This window comes from Salvia hispanica, chromosome 3 (assembly GCF_029641045.1).
Source record: "Salvia hispanica isolate PSC_SH4W2 chromosome 3, Shi_PSC_v1, whole genome shotgun sequence".
NCBI classification, from domain to species: Eukaryota; Viridiplantae; Streptophyta; class Magnoliopsida; order Lamiales; family Lamiaceae; genus Salvia; species Salvia hispanica.
The window spans coordinates 25,186,770-25,208,115 of NC_142694.1; the positions used below are offsets into that span (position 1 = coordinate 25,186,770).

The 21,346-nt window shown below is 37.5% G+C and overlaps 4 protein-coding genes across 5 annotated transcripts; all 4 read right to left on the bottom strand.

Moving 5' to 3' along the window:
* Positions 1-2,531: 2,531 nt before the first annotated feature.
* Positions 2,532-4,565, bottom strand: LOC125210813 (uncharacterized). Its single transcript, XM_089068953.1, has 3 exons — positions 3,630-4,565; positions 3,431-3,481; positions 2,532-3,317 (listed from the first exon to the last, which is right to left on the bottom strand). The coding sequence occupies exons 1-3, from the start codon at positions 4,023-4,025 to the stop codon at positions 2,745-2,747; spliced, it is 1,020 nt and encodes a 339-aa protein (XP_088925079.1). The 5' UTR covers positions 4,026-4,565; the 3' UTR covers positions 2,532-2,744.
* A 1,926-nt stretch (positions 4,566-6,491) lies between these two features.
* LOC125210812 (protein IMPAIRED IN BABA-INDUCED STERILITY 1-like) lies at positions 6,492-10,541 on the bottom strand. Its single transcript, XM_048110408.2, has 8 exons — positions 9,717-10,541; positions 8,760-9,044; positions 8,360-8,677; positions 8,042-8,269; positions 7,827-7,924; positions 7,135-7,741; positions 6,906-7,047; positions 6,492-6,762 (listed from the first exon to the last, which is right to left on the bottom strand). The coding sequence occupies exons 1-8, from the start codon at positions 10,065-10,067 to the stop codon at positions 6,743-6,745; spliced, it is 2,049 nt and encodes a 682-aa protein (XP_047966365.1). The 5' UTR covers positions 10,068-10,541; the 3' UTR covers positions 6,492-6,742.
* Positions 10,542-13,786: 3,245 nt separating this feature from the next.
* LOC125215492 (HNH endonuclease domain-containing protein) lies at positions 13,787-16,015 on the bottom strand. Of its 2 annotated transcripts, none has more exons than XM_048116920.1 (3): positions 15,727-16,015; positions 15,441-15,573; positions 13,787-14,191 (listed from the first exon to the last, which is right to left on the bottom strand). In XM_048116920.1, exons 1-3 carry the CDS (start codon positions 15,913-15,915, stop codon positions 14,034-14,036), a joined length of 480 nt encoding a protein of 159 aa, XP_047972877.1. In that variant the 5' UTR covers positions 15,916-16,015; the 3' UTR covers positions 13,787-14,033. The 2 variants fall into 2 exon arrangements, with proteins under 2 accessions (XP_047972877.1, XP_047972876.1); XM_048116919.2 differs by having other exon boundaries at positions 15,441-15,563; positions 15,727-16,009.
* A 97-nt stretch (positions 16,016-16,112) lies between these two features.
* On the bottom strand, positions 16,113-18,180 carry LOC125215493 (uncharacterized protein At5g01610-like). Its single transcript, XM_048116921.2, has 3 exons — positions 17,832-18,180; positions 16,795-16,849; positions 16,113-16,654 (listed from the first exon to the last, which is right to left on the bottom strand). Exons 1-3 carry the CDS (start codon positions 17,931-17,933, stop codon positions 16,275-16,277), a joined length of 537 nt encoding a protein of 178 aa, XP_047972878.1. The 5' UTR covers positions 17,934-18,180; the 3' UTR covers positions 16,113-16,274.
* Positions 18,181-21,346: the final 3,166 nt, after the last annotated feature.

Sequence of the window (21,346 nt, forward strand, 5' to 3'; positions counted from 1 at the left end):
CGAAACCTATGGTGGGTCAGAGCATTTTAATGATGGTGTCAGTTGTGGTTTGACGTTGTGCATTTGTTTTGCATTATCATTTGGATAGAGCTTGAGAATATTGACATATCATCAAAAACTAGTGTTCCTTTGTTTTACTCCATTTTTCATCTTTTCCAAATGAAATGTATTCTCTTTAACTGTGGAGTGTTTGTCTATTATCCAAAGCTACCATTTATTGTATGAATAAAAATTACTCGTTTTGGGGGCCGCTAAGGCGACAGAATCGCCTTTTTTTTTGCTACAATAAAATTGACTCGAAATTTGTAGCCTACCTCTCTGGAACCATGATCTTCAAACTGCCTGGCGGATACAACACTCGTGTTTCTCCAAGAGTTCGTCAATTTTCTTCGATTGAGATAGCAAGGTTTCGCCACAATATGAAAATTAATTCTTATCAGCTAACAATGCACTTACCCTATTATCAGTAGAGTAATCAACTGGAAAACTATTAACTGGAGTTCCAGAGTCAGATTTTTCTTAAACAAATGATGTCTAATAAGCATTAAGAGCATCCGCAATGGTACTTAGGCCAGCCATAGGTCAGCCATTCTCTCCCCTGCCACGTCAGCAACATTAAAAAATCCACCTGCCACATCAGATTTAGGCCAGCCATAGGCCAGCCGCAATAAAAATAATTCAAAATATACTACATTTACGGAATTAAAATTACGATTAAATTACGGAATTAAATTTACGACACATATACGGGAAAATTCATTAATTAAAAAAGTTACATAGATAAAAAAAATTACATGCATAATAAAGAAAAAAAACTATCGCTGTGCAATCCTCCGTGCCCACAACTCTTCAATTATATCCTTTTGGAGTTGAATATGAGCATCCACTTGGCGCATGTTGGCAAATTCCTAAAGGCGGTCGGCTTCATCGAGAGGTACCCCACGTCGTACATTAGGGGTGGCCGTTCCGTGGCTTGGACCGGCTTCATCGTCACTGACCCAACTAGTCAGTTGTACGCCTTCGTCTTCGACGATCATGTTGTGCAGGATAATGCAGGCGTACATTATCTCGGAAACGCATCCGACATCCCACAAACGCGTTGGGTCCTTAATTGCCGCCCATCGAGACTGGAGCACACCAAATGCGCGCTCCACGTCCTTGCGCGCCGACTCTTGTCGTTGCGCAAAGTAGGCCTTCTTTTCATCACTTGTTTGTCGGATCGTCTTCACAAAGACCGGCCACCGAGGGTATATCCCATCCGCCAAGTAGTAGCCCATATCATGCCGGTTGCCGTTGGCCACAAATGAGACGGCTGGACCGACGCCCTGGCACTTCTCGTTGAAGAGGGGAGACGAGTTCAGGACGTTGAGGTCGTTGTTCGACCCGGCTACCCCAAAATACGCATGCCAGATCCACAGCCGGTAATCAGCTATGGCCTCGAGGATTATCGTGGGGTTCTTTGACTTGTAGCCGGTCGTGTAGGCCCCCTTCCAGGCAGTCGGACAGTTCTTCCACTCCCAATGCATACAATCTATGCTGCCTAACATCCCGGGGAACCCATGCTTCTCCCCGTGCATCTGCATCAAATTCTGACAATCTTCGGGAGTAAGGCTTCGAAGGTACTGCTCACCGAAAATGCTGATCACGCCCCCCACAGAACTCCTTCAGACATTTCAGGGCTGACGACTCACCGATGTGGAGGTACTCATCCCACATGTCTGCCGCGCCTCCGTAGGCCAACTGCCTGATTGCCGCCGTGCACTTTTGAATAGGGGTGTGGCCGGGTCTGCCAACCGCATCGTGCCTGAAGCGGAAACACAGATATTGACGCTCTAATGCCCCAACGATGCGCATAAACAACTCCCTGCGCATTCTAAAACGCCGCCGGAACATGTTGGCGGGAAACCGCGGGTTCTCTGAAAAGTAGTCGTCATACAGCCGCTGATGTGCAGCTACGTGATCCCAATCAATCACTGCTCGGTGGTGGACAACTCGTGGAGGGCGAGGTATCGCCTGCTGTTCCACCATACGCATGTACCGCTCCATCTCGCGGTTCATGTAGGCATCCATAGCCTCGTTCATCCTCCGTTCGTACTCCTCAGCATCCCCACCACTACCACCACCGCTACCACCCGCGTTACTCATCGCGCGATGATGCTCTTGTACAGAAAGTTAGAGAGAGAGAAAACTCGTTAAAACAAGTGGTGCAAATGAAAATAAAACGAAAATCGCGTTTATATAGGTTTTTTTTAAAAAAGAAATCAAAAATCGGCGCTGGCCGATCGGGCCGCCACAATGGCGGCTAGCCGATCGGCCAGCGCTTCGGCCAGCGACGAGCGATCGGCCAGCCCACGCCGAAGCGCTAGCCGATTTCGCTCTGGCCGATTGCAATGGTTCGGCTAGCTGATTGGCTAGCGCGACGAATCGGCTAGCCGGTCGCTAGCCGATCATTGCGGATGCTCTAAGGGTAATGTATAGCTGAAATGAATTACTACAATTGAAAATGGGCTGCTAATATGTCATTCTTGGCAAACACATTTACATTCTACTTGGAATATTGATATTCACATCAAAATTTGCATAAAAAGCCACAAAACTTACAAAGAGGGAGAAGCCATCACAAAAAGGGTAAGAGAGCAGAGGATCAAGAATCCTAATGTCTATGTCCTACATTCACTCATTAGTTACAACATTTACTTACCAAATATACAATGTAACAACTGTAAAATACCATAAAACAATTATCAACTTCCCTTGTCAAGTTGCACTTTAAGCCACTTGTATTTCAATTCGGTTGGCATTCCCGCAAACATATCAAAGAGAATGCGATCGTGCATCATCAAGTCCAAAGCCTTGATTATCTGCATGTCATTCAGATAAAATGTCTTCAACTCCGCTACTATTTCTTGGACATTCAGTTTTTTCTTCTCTGCCAACATAAGCTCTTTTTCTGCAATAACAAGTTCAGACTTTTTCCTTTCCACCACCAAATAGTCACTAAAAGCAGTAGTCATTTGCTTCATACAATCGGATATGAGCTTATCCATTGATGATTTCTTCTTCCGTCCTTGAGTGTTTGAGGAAGATGTCGTCTTCTTTAGTTTTTGTTGGGCCAACGAATCTCTAACATCAACTTTTTCATCACAACTGTCAAGTGAATCTCCAGTGGTAGAATAATCAACCCCAATCTCATCATTTACTTCTTGAAATGTTCTTTCATCTCCTTTGTCAGCACAATCTTCAGAGAAAATAGAACAAATATCCTCCCAATTCTGTGTTTCAACTCCTCTCCTATAAGGTGCAATTTTTGGATTTGCCTTAAAAAAATGATTAACGACATAGTGAACAACCCCTTATAGAAGTACAATACAAAGTATGGACCATAAAAGCTACCACAATCTTTATAGGAGAAGAATATACATAAACTTACCGCCAATTGTTCATTCCACACGTTTTCATCATGATTTGAATTAGAGGTTATCTACAACAATGAAGAAAGCAACAAAAAAAGAATTAATTAAAGTATATCCTACATGTTACCATAATACATACCTGTCACATATATACCACAAGGAAAACACAGAAGCTCATCAAAGTCATCACTTGTTGAAAAAGAAAAGTTGTATTACATATTTAGGTGGCGGGGCAGGCATTCCCCATCCAGGAGGTAGTGGAGAAGATGGTGGAATAAGAATTCCGCATCCCAGAAGAGATTGAGAAAGCACTCCCTGTCCCGGAGTTGGTGGTAGACTAGGCATTCCCGATTCAGGAGGTGGTTGAAGAATCGGAGGAACACAATCTGTGTTAGTGGAAGGTGGTGGAGGTCCATGAGAAGAAATAATCCATGGGAGGTGGTGGTGGAGGTGGAGAGGGATTTTAGAGTATGCAGAAGTAAGGAGTGAAGGTGGGGGAGAACTTGATACACTTAAAGGCAAGGAAGAAATCAGGGGAGGGGGAGGGGGCACTCTACTGCTATTCTGTACATGAGGGGCAGGTGAGAGGGGAGTTTTTGGGAATGGCTCCATGCCGAGCTGTGCATAAATTGCAGTGCTCAATACCTCTTCTGCATCAAACAATTCCTCTCTTTCATTTCCATACCCACTTTCATCTTCTTCTGTGTTTACAAATCACTCCAAAGCTATCAACCTATTTAATGCCTAGGTTTATTTATGCGACTCCGGGAGCTGTTTTGAATTCAACAATATAACAAATACAATCACATTTCCATAACAAAGACAAAAGCAATGAACAGTTGAGTTGGAGATATAAGTCAACACTTCAATGCCTGATCCACTAGAATGTATGTTCTTCAAAATTAAAGAATTTTCATAATGATGATTGATCAAATGACTAGCCTGTTACGAGAGAGAATTCATTTTACCTATATACCCCACACCAATTGTTCTCACAACCGATCTGGGAATTGAGTCCGTAACAGAAGCAGTAGCTGAAAATGGCATACCGTCCAGCCACCAATCGGCCGGGTTCCTTATCTAATGCCGATGTACAAAAACTCCACAATCCAAATCCAACAACTCCAATTCAGCTGAATCAATCAAATTCCCAGGAAAACTGTAGAGACGCATGCAGCAGCAGGCGATCAAAATTTAACTAATGTTGTGAAACGTTAAACGGTTGGACTTTTGGAATAAAATATTCATTCAAATAAAAAATTTAACACATTAAGGCTGACGACTAAGTTTATCAATGACCAGGTTGGGTGCTAAGTCATTATTTCCAATTTTAAAATATATAAAAAGTAGAGTCTCACATTGGAGATTGATAATTTATCTAAAATTTATTTTTCACCATATATTTTGACCACCAATTACGTAACCTCAATTTCATATTTCAATTATAATAATTAATGTTTTTTATTTATTTATTTTATAATTTTTAGTTTGTCATTTATTGTAATAAAATATTTCAAATAATATTATTATTAATAAAAATTAATACTATATGGTGTGGTTGGAGTTGGATGGTCACTGATAAACTATAAAAAAAATGGATGGTTGGATTAGATGAATATTAATGATGTTAAAGAGATAAAAATTGATTAAATTTTAAAAAGGTAGTGGATGGATCGAGTTGAATGGTTGCTAATAAACATAGTCTAAAATTTTAAGCCGTAGACTTGTAGTTTATGTTTCAGTCTTCTTCTCTTCATTTTATAGAGTATTATTCCCTTTCAATTTCTTCAAATTTCACACTTAATCAATTCTCATATATTATTTTGACTCTTAATGGATTTAATTCCATTCTCTTCGGATCCCTGTATTTGTACTCCTATATTTCTATTTCGAATTCAATTTAAATATTTTATGCATTTTATTTTGAAAAGAATTCCTCATCCTATAAAGCATTATGGATTTTAAATTTAGTTTCTAATGTAATTTAGTAGGAGTACTATTATCTTTTTTTGTTTTGTTTTAATTCTTCTATTTTATTTTATTTTATTTTTTATCTTCTATTTCTTTAAATAATTGAAACATTTCTCAAATAAGCCAAAAAGAATTATTTATTAGTAAAGATAACAAACACACTCTACAAATGTTAAGATAAATTATCTATAATTTACATTATTTTGAATATCGAAAGTCATTTAAGTAGTATCATTAAATTAAAAATAATTCATATTTACATACAATAAATAATCTTAGCTAAAATAAAGAATAAAAAATTTGATTGAGAAAAAATTAAAGAGAAGAAATAAAAATTGGTATTTTGAAACTTCAACTCGCTATAATTATTTATCGTACCCTCAAACCGAAAATATTAGATCGATCCGCCACTGGTTGATGATGTTTGATTTCTTCTTTTATCGACATGTCTTGGCACAATCCTTTTAAATAGAGGCACAAAATTGATTCACTAGAGAAACTAACTAAGTTTCTCCTGATCTTTAACCTATATATTATTAAAAATATATATCAAGCATTAAATTGTCCCAACCAAAATATAAATTAGAAGTGAGTAAACTAAAAAAAAAACGAATATTTGATCCGAATCAAACTGAAATAAAATTTGATTAATTTTTTTTCCTGATTTTGGTTAGTACACTTTACATTTTTTGACAAATATTTTGATTTTTCTGTACGGTTCAAATGTATAAAAACTAAGTAATAAAAACAAAATTTATATTAATATTATACTTAAAACAAACTAAATTTGTGTTGGTTTATACTAATAAATGTTAAGGTATTTAGATATCATGATAGTTATAATTGTTTTGAACTTTTGATATGTTAATTGGTTGATATGATACATATTTTTATGTTTATTATAGAAAATTAAATTTTGAAATTTTGTTTTTTTTAATATATTTATGCAATTTTAGTTTTCGTTATCTTTTAAATTTTTGATATATTAGTGGAATTTTGAATTTTTGGTTAGGATAGATTTTTGTAGTTCAAAATTCAGTTTTTTGGGATAGTTTATGTTTTTTCAGTTCAGTTCGATTTGAGGCAAAAAATGATCCGAAAACCGAATGTCCACCCCTAACTGAAACACTTTTATTGCGATTATGAATAGTGGACGGGGTGTGGGCAGTTACATTTTTCAAAATGAAAAAGATTGGTGTAAAGATGCAAGATTTGAATAACTATCTATTTCTGGAAACTTGCTGTACATTACAACAAAAATGAAGAGCCATTGGATGAATGGGATATATGTAGAAGAAGCAGAAACCCTTTCTTCAAAAACCTCAAATCATGATTATCCAAAATGCTTCAATTTCCACTTACTTCCCATTGTGTTTAGCTGCATTATAAAACATGATTAGTGAATTAGTATTAATTTGATATTACAACTAGATATTGGATAACAATATCAACAAGGCTTCTGATAGTAGCAAATTCATAATCTACATGAGATATAACAGCATGAAGAAACTTGTAGCTTACCTCTTTGAAACCATGGTCTTCGAGTTCGTCCTGCCTGGCGAATGCAACGCTCGCGCTTCTCCAAGAGTTCGTCAATTTTCTTCGATTGAGACAGCAAGGGTCCCGAAAATTCAACCTCCTCCCCTTGATCATCATGATGAACCTGTATAAAATCCAATGTAAATTAGCAAGGAAAAGATGTTTTCATCATTTTCATTGTTACATGTAAAGAAGAAAAATGGAGTACTACCAAATTTCTTCTCTTAGCATCCTGTTTATGGTAGAGTGCAGCTGACAGTTCCTGAGAGTGGTATCCATCCGAAGCATCAAAAGAGTCCGGACGCTCCAACTGGCTCCATTTCTTGAGCATCGATCGTTTAAACGTTCCATATGAGTCGTGGCCTTTCGTACAGCCTTTCACACCTTCTTCACAATTCTCTTCCCTGGCTGAATCCAAATTATTCCTTGGATGCATAGCAACGGAAGGTTCAAGAATGAGGCTTCTTGAACTAGACCTGCTCCGTGACCTCAACGATGAATCCATCATCCTCTTCTTCGCCCAGGCAAAGCCACTCGACCCTGAGACTTGTAGAGGGCCTGCATATGCATCATCGCCTAGAGACGCATTCTTCACATGGCACGCCTCTTTGGTCACACGCTTAGGCGCCTCCTGATCCAATGCATTCTCTACTTTACGACTGCTGATTCCATTCACTTTCTTTTCACCTTGCTGTTGAGGAGGCAAGTTCTGTCTTTTGAGAGAGAGGGCCTCCTCTGGGGCTAGTTTATTCGTTCCATTCTGCTTCCTAGTAGGCTTCCTCGATTCTGGCCCTCGCGATCTTCCAACGGGCCGTTTCCTGAAACATATACGGTTAAAGTTCTGACTCTGAAGAATCAGCAAATAGGCTTCAAGACTCCACCTTTAGGCATAATAAGCACTACCTGCTAGCATCCTCATGATGTTTATTATCTATCTCCTTACTCGGAGGGTATTTTGGCACGCTCGATGGATCACAAGCATACGGCTTCGTCTTGAAGTACTAACGATCACATACAAAGAATCAAGTGATCAGACAGATACTCCTAGTTGACATGAAACCATTTGCACCAAATAACTTGCAAAATGTAAATGGACATTGATTGTGAAAAAAGAGTACCTCTGAAGCCAGGGCTGAGGTAGCCGTGCCCCTCTTGTGTGGCTCCACAGAAAGAAGAGTTTCCACGAGCGAGACAGCAGATACGGGCAGGTCCTTGAAGGTTTCCCACAGAGAGCTCTTATAAGGATGCTGTGGTTTAAACAATGTCGCATGAGGAAGCTTCGTCTTCTTCCAGTAATCGTCTGGCGGGGATCCACAGAGTTTGAATATTTTGTGCAGCTGTTCAACCTGTTTATACAAATAACACGAAAAACTTCACTATTCAAGTCACGCTTCATAAGTCACGAGCAAAATCATTGTGTGATTTAGTGTGTTAACCTCAGTTCTCCCTTGAAGGATGGGTCGACCAATCAGAAGCTCAGCAAGCAAGCAGCCTACGCTCCATAAATCCACGGATGCCCCGTATTCTGTGGAGCCTAACAAGAGCTCCGGAGGGCGATACCATAAAGTCACAACTCGACTAGTCAGAGGCTGCCTCTGCCCAAAAGAACTAAAGTTTGCTAATCCGAAATCAGCAACCTTGAGGACTCCTCCATCATCTACTAAAAGATTGGCACCTTTGATATCCCGATGCATCACTCCTCGAGCATGGCAATGCTCGAGCCCAGACAACAGTTGCTTCATGTAGCATTTGACCTATAAAAACAAGCCAGAGGGATCATAACAATAGTCCGAGAAGAGAAGATTAGCTCAAAGACAACAGTTGCTTCATGCAAACCTGTTCTTCGGTGAAAGTGATCTCTGGGGAAGATAGTAGTCCGGAGATGTCATGCTCCATATACTCGAACACAAGATAGATGTTGCACGAAGACTGGGACGTGATCAGCCCTTCCAACTTGATAATATTTGGATGGTCGAGCCTGCGGAGAATTGTTATCTCCCGAGCCATGAAACGAACACTCTCTGGCTCAAAATTGTCGAACCGGACCTTCTTCAAAGCAACTATCTTCCCGGTTTCCAAGTCACGTGCTCTAAATACAGTGCTATATGTTCCCTGACCAATCTGTTCAAATAGTTCGGAACTTTTATCTTCATCAGCAAAAATCCCAATAATGCAAGAACTATTAGCCCTATTATCAATGATTGTAATAAGCAGTAAAGGTAATGTTTAGTTGAAATGAGTTACTACAATTGAAAATGAAAACAAACTAGTCCTTTTTCACTACAATTCAAAACATTAGCTTTCTAGGGACAGTTTCAAAGGTAGGTTAGGCTTAAATGATTACAATAAATTGCAGCAACTCCTTCACACACACTCTGTCCATAATTAAGACAAATTCAAGAAAATTTCATACTACTCATTTGACTGATCTTGATATGCAGAAAATTGAATAAAAGTAATCTCAAAACTCAGCATATGCAGACAAATGATCCATTTCATAACTAATCATTAAAAAAATACCCCCAATTACTAAACAAAGACTATCATTAAAAATTAATCACATATCTACAAGCAAAAACATGGCTAATCATGATTCAAGATTGTAAATTTCATACTCTGACTGATCTTGATATGCAGAGAAAATTGAATAAAAGTAATCTCAAAGCTCAGCATATGCAGACAAATGATCCATTCCACAACTAATCATTAAAATGGCAAAGTTCTAACAATAAAAAAATACCCCAAATTTACTAATCACATATAATAACAATTTCAAGATTGTAAATTTCAAACCTTTTCAAGTTTCTCAAAGGAGTCTGCTCTGAGTGGGACCCACCCCTGGATGGCTTCTCCGGCCACCGCGCTCAGCCAGGCCGGCCACCCCGCCGCCCCCGCCACAGGCTTGTGCAGCCTAAAACTCACCGATGTGTTGGAATAACTCGCCCGCCCAGACTCGCCCAACTCGCTCCCTGACTCAGTAGCCCCTCCTCTCTTCTTCACCTTCTTCAGCTTCGCATCCAGCTCCGCCGCCAAACCGCTCCCGCCGCCGAAGCTCCCCACCCTGCTCCGACCCGACCCGCCGACGGAGTTGTCCACCGCCGCCGGCGTAACCGAAACCGTCTGCTTCGACGACACGCAACCCATAGCGGCGGCTCCGCCTCACCGGCCCATCAAAACCGCCGCCGCCGGAGAAAGTAAGCCCGGCCCAGATCAGGAAATGCAAAATCTTGAAACGGGTCGAGCTCTGTTTTTGGAGAAAGCAATGCCGGATGGTTCAAGCTTCGGCTTTTATACGGCAATCAAGAAAAAGAAGATCTTTTTTCAAGGCAGTGAGAAACCAGTCGTATACATACGTATACTGTATCTATCTGGGAATGTAAAATCAAGAAAAGTTGGCAGAATTATACCAAGAAAAAACTGAGGGAATGGTATTTGACTTTGACGTTGATTTGGATTTTGGGATTGGGGCTCAATTTCTGCACCATTCTTCACTCAATTTTGGTATTCCATATTTTACTTGCCTTCAAAAGCGTTCAAACATCATAACTAAACACCCCATTTTGGTGGGGGATTAGTTGCAGTCACTGAAAATGAGAATATGGAGGTGGTGGGGTGGTTTGCATTTTAATTTATTCAAGCACTAAACTATCATTTATGTTTAATTCATCTTATTTTATGACATTTTATCTCATAATGTTTTGGTGATGAATTTTTTTTTATATTTTTTAGTGGGGTAGTTGTGTATTGAGAGAGGGGACAAAAAGGGTGGGAAGATTAAAAATAAAAGGAGTGAACTGTCAAATTCCACTAAAAAAGGTTAAGTAATTATTTACTACTAGCATATTAGTGTAATCCTATGATTGCAAAGAATTTGATTTGATTGGAGGAGAAGAAAATGATGTATGGTAAAAACGTGAGCATGTTTATGGAAATTTAAAAATAGAAATAATTCATACTTGTACGTAAACTTCGTTTGACGAGGTATGAATTTGATCAAGACTAATCACTAAGTTGGACGAAATGTCGAGAGAAAACGAAAAGAACTCTCAATGAATAGTGATTTAACATAAGAAATTTAATTAACACCTAAAAGACTCAAGAAATTATTCTACTAGTAGTATTTTTTAGATGAACTCACCTCAAATAAAATAAAGTGTATCAAAATATCCATTTTTTTTTTACCTTTAATTCGATTTGAGTACAACAGGTTGACAATGAATTATGAATACTAGTACAATTTTAATTAAGGAGTAGTAATAAATGGAGTCTTTGATGATAAAAGAAAAAGAGAGAAAGAGGAATTACTCGAAAATGACAAAATGCACATTAGAAAAAAACACAAAAAGTGAACTTAACAAAGATAAAGCAAAAGTGGAATAAAATTCACCCAAAACAAAAGAATAGGAAAACAGAAGGCAAAGAGGAAATGATTAAGGGTGTGTGGTAGTAGAGTAGAATTCCACATCCACTCTCAAATCTTTTTTTCATTTCCAATTTTCTTCCACTTTAGAAAAAGTCTTCAACTAAAATTATCATTTTTTATTTACCATATTGCATTGTGCATTTGTGTTACCACTTTTAAGGCAATATTAAATGCATTAATTTGATTGCTTGCTGCCATATCACATAATTCAAAGCATCGCACATGCACGCCCCTTCTCTTTGCTTTCAACAATATTTATGTTTTTATGTTTAATTGCTATTAGTTTTTGCTATCCATATTGATATAACGATTAACGCCTAAATAATTAAATGATACAATCACTAAATGCTTATTTAGATATACAGATACTTACGGTGTTTAAATGATTTTTTTTTTGAAAGTTTCGTATAAGACTTATTTATAATTTGATCATGACATGAATGCAAATATAGGGATTTGGATCCAAATATTTGGCCCCTTAATCGTCCAGCATAACTTTTTTGAAAAAAAATGTATATTATCTTTAAAAACATTAAATTTATGTGATTGAGAATTAATTTATTTTGAATATAATTGAGTTTAAGAGAGGAAAATAATATAAAAACGTATTGAAAGGGTCAAATATAAATATATAATATACACAGACAAGAGATGAAATATAAAACGGTCAAAATACCATTTACAAATTTTGAGTGCTTATACTATTTTATATTTATATTCAGTAAAGTAACACCTGTTTTGGTAGGGGTAGTTTCTATGCTGGAGTAAAAAAATTTCACTCCATGCTCAATACTCAATTATTTTGACCATTGAATCGTCCATAATTTATAAAATCATTTATATTATTCCACTTCTAGGATATGGACTCCACATTTCAATAATTTTTTATTCTCATAATCTAATATAAAACTAATACTTTAAATGAGTCTCATATTTCCACTCACTTTTTCACTTTACTTTTCTTCACAAAGTCAAATACTTCATTTGTCCCACGGTAAGAGTCATATTTTGACATTTTTGTCTGTCCTACAATAAGAAACTTATTTCACTTTTAACATAAATGGTAAATAGCTAGGTCTAACATTCCACTCACATCTTATTACAAAAACTAATACTAGTACATATAAGTGAGACTCATTTTTCTTTACATTTCTTAAAATCTGTGCCCAACCAAATAGGATTCTTAATGTAGCATGGCTGGAGTAATTTCTTAAAACTCGTGTCAAGTCAAAAGGACTCTTTAAATAGTGGACGAAGGGAGTATTAGATATTTGTGTTACATTTAGGACATCCACGGTGCAATTGTCACTTGAAACATGCACGCAGTGCGGTGCAAGGGATAGGGTTGTCGGTTGGGAAGCCAGTCGCACCGCAGTTGAGGTTTGGATGAGGTCCGAGCCGCACACGGGCACTTGCACAACATTCACGCATGAGGTGTGTTTCACGATTTTATTTTATTGTTCTTTAGTAAGTACCTAGTAGTATTTCGTAATGTTTTTTCTTTTCTAATTATTTTTTAAAAACATTGATCGCAAAAAATTTTAGACCTAATTTTATTTTTTTCAATTCCACCTCCTATAACTACCCTTCTTTAAAAATTAAAATTGCAATAATTAAAATTACTACAATTTTAACTTTACAATCAATTTCATTTGATCAAATTCTTCGATCTTTCGAGATAGCTTCACTAGAATTTTTTATATCATAAAAATTAAAGTGCCCGTATTAATTTATTTTCGTTATGCAAAGATGATTCTCATTCATTTCTAGTTATCGCGTTTGTTAATTATTGTCTGTGTAAAGAAAATTAAAAACTACACCACGTTTAAAATAATTAAAAGATCACAAGAAACTTAATTATATAAGTCTATGTATCATGATTTCATGTAATACTAATGTACTAACATAAATTACGGGAATACATAATAAAGATTGCAAACACCAATAATTTATTTATTACGTTATTATAATCATTGTGATCCATATGAATGAAGTTAACTTTATGCAGTTAATTAAATAGATTTGTCATTTGACAGTCCAACAATTTTCACTAGAAAGTACGTAGCATGTGATATGTTACAATACTCGACTCCAAATATTTTAACCTCAATCATTGCTGCTTCCCACGTCTTATTTCTCATTATAATGCTAATTGCACTCAATTATATTACATGATTTCTCTCGACATAGATCTTTTCCAGTTTCTTGAAATATCTCAAAAATATTCGACAATGTCAGAAATTTGCATACTTTATGAAGAGAAGTTCAAGAAAGTGGCACTTTGGATCTTGTGAAACTGAATAAAAGAAGACTATGTTTAAAGTTTGGGGTATCAAAAAATTGATTCATATTCTTTCAGTTCACGATTTAAAAATTCGTTTTAATTTAGTGCAAGTCTTAAATATTATTAAGACTTTATAAAGAAAAGTGTACACAAAAATTAATGGAAAATTCGATATACCAATATTTCGATTTTTTTTCACACCCTAACATGGACAAACCAAGAAGAAATAAGACAGAAACATACCTTTTCATCTAAGAACAAATGCATCTACTGTTTCAATTAATCCATAAACGACACGCTGCTTCGCTGTTTATTCAATTAGTCTGTAATGGCTGTTACAAGAATTGATTGATTTGAGTCGACATTCTTTGAATGGAAATCTTTGTTTTTGAACACCTCACTTCTATGAAGGGGTGTCATCGTAGGGCAACTTGCACGGAGCCTTTTTATCTTTGGATATGTGTTGCCCGAGCATTTCAGCAACGGTTCTGCAGCGACACTGGTTTCCCGGCCTTATAACATCTCCATAGACAGCCATTTCAACGATATCGAGCTCCTTGTCTATCATATAAGATGGTAGAGTTACTCTTTAAAGTAGAATAAGATGATACAGTTTATTAACTCAATAAAACATTCAGATGAAAATTGTAAAAAAATATCTATTGTAGAAATATACACCATATATTGAAACACATTATGTATAGTCATTTTGACAAAGATGACCACACTCAAGAAGCACTTATTTCCAGTTGACTTGCTTCTCACTAGCAGCAAACTTCAAATACATGGTGTATGTATCTATAATAGATACTCCCTCCGTTTCTTCATAGTTGAGGCAGAATAAAGTATAAAGTGAATAAAGTAGAGAGAATAAAGTAAGAGAGAGTAAAGTAAGGAAGAGGAAAAAGTTACCATATAAGGAAACGACTCAACTATGAAGAAACTTCCTGAAATAGTAAAATGACTCAACTATGAAGAAACGGAGGGAGTACTCTTTTACAATAATGCCTTCTTCCATCAACAAGATAATATGAGATGTTTGGATTATTAGTAGGTTTCACTCAACATCCAAGTCATCCATTCGAACTGATAAACCAATGCCATAACGACCAACAACAGTGCCTTCAGATCTTCGCTTTTTGGGTCAGTGTGGTAATCTTTTCTTTTCCTAATTCTGTTCCTACGCATTAGGTTCACAACTCCTAAACAAGAACTGCCACATTGACTCAAGCTTAGTGTGGCTAAAACACATAAAAAGATAAGTGATTTGATCAACTAAGTACTATAATCACAAAGATCAAAACGTTTGTGTGCCACATTGCCACAAGATCATACAGTTCATACACACATGAAGAGTCAGTTCATCATCATCAACAAAGTTAGTTTTCACTAGTAACAAGGCCTGTAAAAGTTCGTTTTTCTCCAAGTTACACAAACTTTTCCACCTAGATCGGAAATTTTGAACCTCCATCCAATTTTTGCAACCCATGCCTCCTATGGCTTTCACTAACCTTCCCGTACCTGTCTTAGCATACGCAACACTGCTACCATCGTCTTATGCAAATATTACAGAGGCGATGGATCAGTCATAAAACCACTCACAATTACATTACACGAAGCATCTTTATTTCAAGGAGACGAAGATAAACCACTCATTTACTACTCAATTCATCCCAATACAGACCTAGCACATGTATTGGTTGAGCCAATCCTTTCCCATTTACAAGATGCATCATTTATTCACATATCAAACAAAATAACTTGCATTAATAAACAATAAGCACAAATGAAGAAGCAAAGTTATGTATACCAGTGAACTTGATGTCACAAGAGTAGCCTTTCAAGATGGAATCATCAATCCCCTCCTTATCCGATTTGAATCTATTCACCCTCGTCTGCAAAATCTGGCAATTCGCAGCTACAGACTCACCACCTGCACAAAACTACCACCACAAACTTACTTTCCCCCAAATTTTCCATTCAAAAATAAACAGAAATGTCGCAAATTTCAGTAAGCACAATCTATGAACCCTAGCGAAAAGAAATTCAAAATTAAAAGTATAAAATGAATAATCCTAGTTGAAAAGAGGGGGAACCTTTGGAAAAGGGGACGATGTGGTCGTATTCAAAGCAGAGGCAGCCTTGGCAATTGCAGAAGCGTTTGCAGACGACGTTGCCGGCGGCGTCCTTGCGCCAGCGCTCCGGGTGGCGGCCGGGCACCGTGTCAGCATTGGACCAGCACATGCTCTTCGCCTTAGTGTCGAAGAATCTAGGCCGCTCTTCATCCTTCGGTTTCCGAGCTCGCGGCGGCGATGGCGAGCTCATACCGTCGAGCCCACTGAAATTTGTTTTTCGGTTAATATTCTGTGATTTTATTGGTTGGAATTCCATCGATTAAAAATGATTTTTTTTATGTTTTATTTTGAGAGTTAGTGACAAAATGAAATAGATTTATGAGTTAATTGATAGAATAATGTGAAAATAAAAATAATTTGACCAACATCTGTTTGTATTGATGAATTGATCACAATCAAGAACCAGACTCCCAAATCATCCAACTAATACAATAATTATTGATTTTTCCAAACAAATTAACCAAAGAATTCCAAGAATATATATTGACACACTGAGAAGCTCTTGCATTTCAGAATTCTTCGACTCGAAGGCCATCACGAGGCATCTCGTACGCATCTTTGGATCTCGATTTCTTCACTCCCGCCATGAAGCAGATTTTATCAGACTTGGTGCCTTCCACATTGATGCTGCTCACCTTCACCCACACCAGCACCTTTGTCTTCATCCCCTCGATCCCCGTCAGCTTCCCTCTCGACAATGTGGCCTTCACCCGAGTCGCGTACCTCACAACAGACGAGTCCTTGAAGGACACTTCACACGGAGAGGACATGTGCACGATGAGCCTGGACTTTGCCTCCTCGAATTCGTAGCATGTTATGTTCTGAGGAAAGAGGCCACGAGGAAGATTGTAATCTCGGAGGAGATCTGGCAACGATTTCAATGGCTTTCCTGCATATGATTAGGCAATACATCATGGTTCAAGAAAATTGATTCTTTGATCTTATGATAATTCAAACATGACCAAAGGTGTTATTCGAAAATGAATGTGAATCTAGCACGTTCATTCAACTTATGGTTTTGAAATGTACCTTTGAGCTTGTTGAAGATCCATTTCGCCTTCTCCTCAACGGTGTTTGACAGAGTCTGAAATTCGATACACAAAAACGAGTCATGATCTTCGCCTAATTGTCAGCATCACTCACAGAGCAAGACATGTAGTAGCATACAAGAATCCTACTAAGTTTCAACATGATAGATATCTAATGAGTACTGATGAAAAATCAAATCGAAATACTCAATCTAAAGAAAATTATGCTAAAGCATAATCAATTAATCCAACATGTCATTATATACTAGTACTACCATAGTACCATTACATGAGCTTTTAAATTTTCCAAAGAGCAATTTAGGAGTAATATCTTGGAGAATCTATCAGCAGATTGGCATCATAACACAAGAGGTAAATTGGATGTAATTTTCAAATCTAACTAAATATAATCAAATCTGCAATTGGTGATACTGATACAGTTTCATAAAAGCAGAATTCAACTATCTCCTTTCCATCAACATTTCACACATTAAATCATCAATGAACTCGATTTACTCCAATAAAAAAGTCTTTTTCAAGAATTGTGATTTCTTTTGCAGCAACAAAAACACCAAAATCAGCACTAATCACGAACAAGGTTGCTTTTTACAACCAGCATTATCATCAAACATAAAAAATCATTCCAACACATAAAGACACAATAAAAAAAACAGTCTTTTTCAAGAATTGTGATTTCTTTTGCAGCAGCAAAAACACCAAAATCAGCACTAATCACGAACAAGGTTGCTTTTTACAACCAGCATTATCATCAAACATAAAAAAATCATTCCAACACATAAAGACACAATAAAAAAAAACAGTCTTTTTCAAGAATTGTGATTTCTTTCCTCAGTGAAGATTCAAGCAGCAGCAAAAACACCCAAATCAGCACTAATCCAGAACAAGCATTGATTTTTACAACCAGCATTATCATCACACTTAGAAAAGGCTCATTTTTACAAGAAAGAGGGCTCAAACAAAACCTAGAGAGACAAAAAAAAAACAAAAACAAAAACAAAATCGAGAGGGAAGGCATACAGAGATGTCTTGAGAGATGTTGGAGATCTCTTCTTTGGCTTTCTTGGAAACCCAAAATGAACCTGCTTTAATGCTGGCAACTTTTACCAGAGCTTTCTCCATTTTCAAAAGCTATGGAGAATGAAAGGGTTTGTTCCTCTTGCTCTCAAACAACAGTGTGAGTGTGTGTGAGAGATACAGCTCATCCACTGATCCAAGATTGGAAATTTGGCATTAAATGGCAGAGAGGGAAGAAAAACCGGCGCCCCCGACAAACAAGATTGCGACTCGACTACCCTTTTTTTAATCAACCAGATTCTGATCCGCCGAGTAATTTTAATGAGAGAATAAAAATATCATTTCTGTAAATTTTCATTTGTGAAGTGTTCTTTTATGCAGGTTTTCATTTGGTTAAATAATGGGAAAAAGGGATTCAACTCTTTTTTTTTCTAGTCACGTGAAAATTCATTGTCATTCAAGTATTAATTTTATGCTGATTAAAATTAATTGTAGTAAGTATTTATCTATCTGGATTTTGGAAATATGTGAGATTCATGCAGTACTAGTATTTTTTAGAGCTAGGTTTTGATATTGTGAAGTTTCATATAAAAAATGAATGTGAGATTTTAAAGTATTTTTATTCAACTTTTAAATTTATAAAATTTTAAATGGATTTGAATATCATTTGATTTGTAGATTTCTAGAATTTTCTTTTGATTGTAGGCGTATTAAGTTTCATGTTTTTTAAATTAGATTAGATTTCATGAAATCTGGATCTATTTGCAACTGAATCCTATGTAGATACTACTAGTATTATAACCAAGTTTGAAATTTGACTACTATATTAGAACAACTAAAATTCTTATATTTTTAAAACTAAGCAAATAAAATGCTAATTGAACAATTATATTGTGAATTTAATGATGCTCACGATGATGGGTTACCTAACCTTCAAACTAAAGTTTAAGTCGAAGGCTTAAAATCCACTCAATAATTGAAACAATTGAATTCCATCATGAAAATTATTGAATAAGACATATAACTTTAATCATTACGTGATGTAATTATACGTGGTGGGAGATGACATAAATATGAGATCTAACCTCCAGCCTTTAAAGGGCCAAAAATGTTTATTTAATTCTCAATGAAAAGGATGTTTTTATATAAAAAGTTGGGCTACTACTGAAATTGATGTGGATTAGAATTTAGAAATATCACTTGAATATTTTGTAATCGTTTATTTTATTTACGCTAGCTTTGTATTCTTCAATTAAATCATTTTACATTTATATTCTAATTGCACCGACAAGTAATGAGAACAATAGACCAATCTGTATTTAGAGAGAGGGGAATAAAGATCACATGAGGTGTCTCTTGTACATTGATTGTATAATCATGTGCAATTTTAATTTTGTAAATTGATTGCTTTTGTAGTTATAAAATTTTAATCGTTAAGAAAGCATACTAATAGAAATTAGCCACTCACAAATAATGTTTCTTATTCCCGAAAAAACATTAAGTGTGCCAAAACGAGAAAAATTGGTAACTCAATAGATAAAATATGATCAATAAAATTGGCCAAATAATAGTAGCAAATATAATGCTCCTCTGTATCACTATAAGTGGAACATTTTTAGGCCATCCACGGCGGCAAAAAAAAATGTCCCGATCTCGTCTCGGAGGGACGAGACGCCAGCGAGACGGCGTTGTGGGCGTCGTCTCGTCCCCATCTCATCGCCACGCGTCCCGCGTCCCGTCGCGGCGAGGCACCCCGCGAGACGTCTCGCCACGCGCTTGGGCGACGTGGTGAGCTCCGGTTCGTGCGTGACGCCCACTCGCCGTCCCGCAAGTGGGCGTCGTTTATATCCGTTAAAATTATTTTTTTTTTAAATCAGAAAAAATTCAAAAGAATAAAATATATATATAAAAAAAATTTTGAAAATTATACTAGCCGTTTATAGCTGTTTTTTACAAATTTTTAATTATTTTTAAATTTTTTTTAAGCCCCAAATCACTTCTATAACCAAATCATTCCCACAAATTATCCACTATAAAAAAAACTGTCTATTCTCACTCAAACACACTACATTCTTCATCTCAAAACATTTTTCTTCTCCCAAATTTAATCAATTCATGGATCCATTTGAGCAAATGCGTCAACTAATGGAACAATCGCTAGAAGAAGATCGACGTAGGGAGGAGGAGGAAGCCGCGGCGCGTCAAAAGCGAACCCGGAAATACATCCATTGTGACCGGGAGCAAGCCGCCGCAAGGTTGGTACGCGATTACTTCTCTAACAACCCGAGATGGGATGATACCTACTTCCGTCGCCGTTTCCGTATGCCACGCTCGCTATTTTGGCATATCGCAAATACATTGGCGGCCCGGGAAGAGTACTTCAAAGAAGGTTTCGACGCTACTGGCCGTCCCAGTCACACGACGCTCCAGAAATGTACTGCAGCAATCCGTCAGCTTGCTACTGGACAAACGACGGATTTGTTCGACGAATACCTACACGTCGGAGAAACCACTGGGAGACTTTGTTTGATGAACTTCTGCAAAGGCGTCCGGGCAGCCTTCACCGACGAATTTCTGAAGAAGCCAAACACCGCGGATTGTCAGTTTCTGCTCCAACTTCACGAACAAGCACACGGGTTTCCCGGGATGCTCGGGAGCGTCGATTGCATGCATTGGCAATGGAAGAATTGCCCAACGGCGTTGAGAGGGTCATACACGAGCGGCCACAAAGGCACCCACCCCACCGTTATACTCGAGGCCGTCGCCGACTACCGGCTATGGATTTGGCATGCGTATTTCGGGGTCCCCGGCTCGAGCAACGACATCAACGTGCTCAACCACTCCGACCTCTTCACCGAAGTTCTGAATGGTAAAGCGCCGGCCATCAACTTCGTCGCTAACAACCGCCAGTATAAAATGGGGTACTATCTTGCCGACGACATCTATCCGAAGTGGCCAACCTTCGTGAAGACGTTCAACATGCCTGCGAACGAAAAACAGGCTCTTTTTGCGCAGAAGCAAGAGGCTGCTCGCAAGGATGTGGAGAGAGCGTTCGGGGTTCTCCAAGCTCGATGGAACATTATCAAAGCCCCGGCTCGTACGTGGTTTATAGATAATATGGTCGACATCATGTATACGTGCATAATCTTGCACAACATGATTGTTGCCGACGAAGGACCTCAGGCGGGAAATTGGTTCGACCCTGAGACCGCGGGAAGCTCTACCGCAAGTAGTCCGCCTCGCAGTGGATTGCATCCGTCTTTGGAAGAGCGGATGTGTATTCGGGCTAGGACACGTGATTCTACCGCCCACGACCAACTCCAGGAGGATCTAATGGAGCACATTTGGGCAAAATTTGGCAACAAGTAGACACAAATGATCTTCATTGGACAACTCTTTGCCTCCATTTTTTTTAATGGTGTGTATTTTTATTTTTTTAGGATTTTATTTATGTGTGTTTTTATTTTTTTAGGATTTTAATTATGTATTTTTTTTTATTTTTAGGATTTTAAATTGTA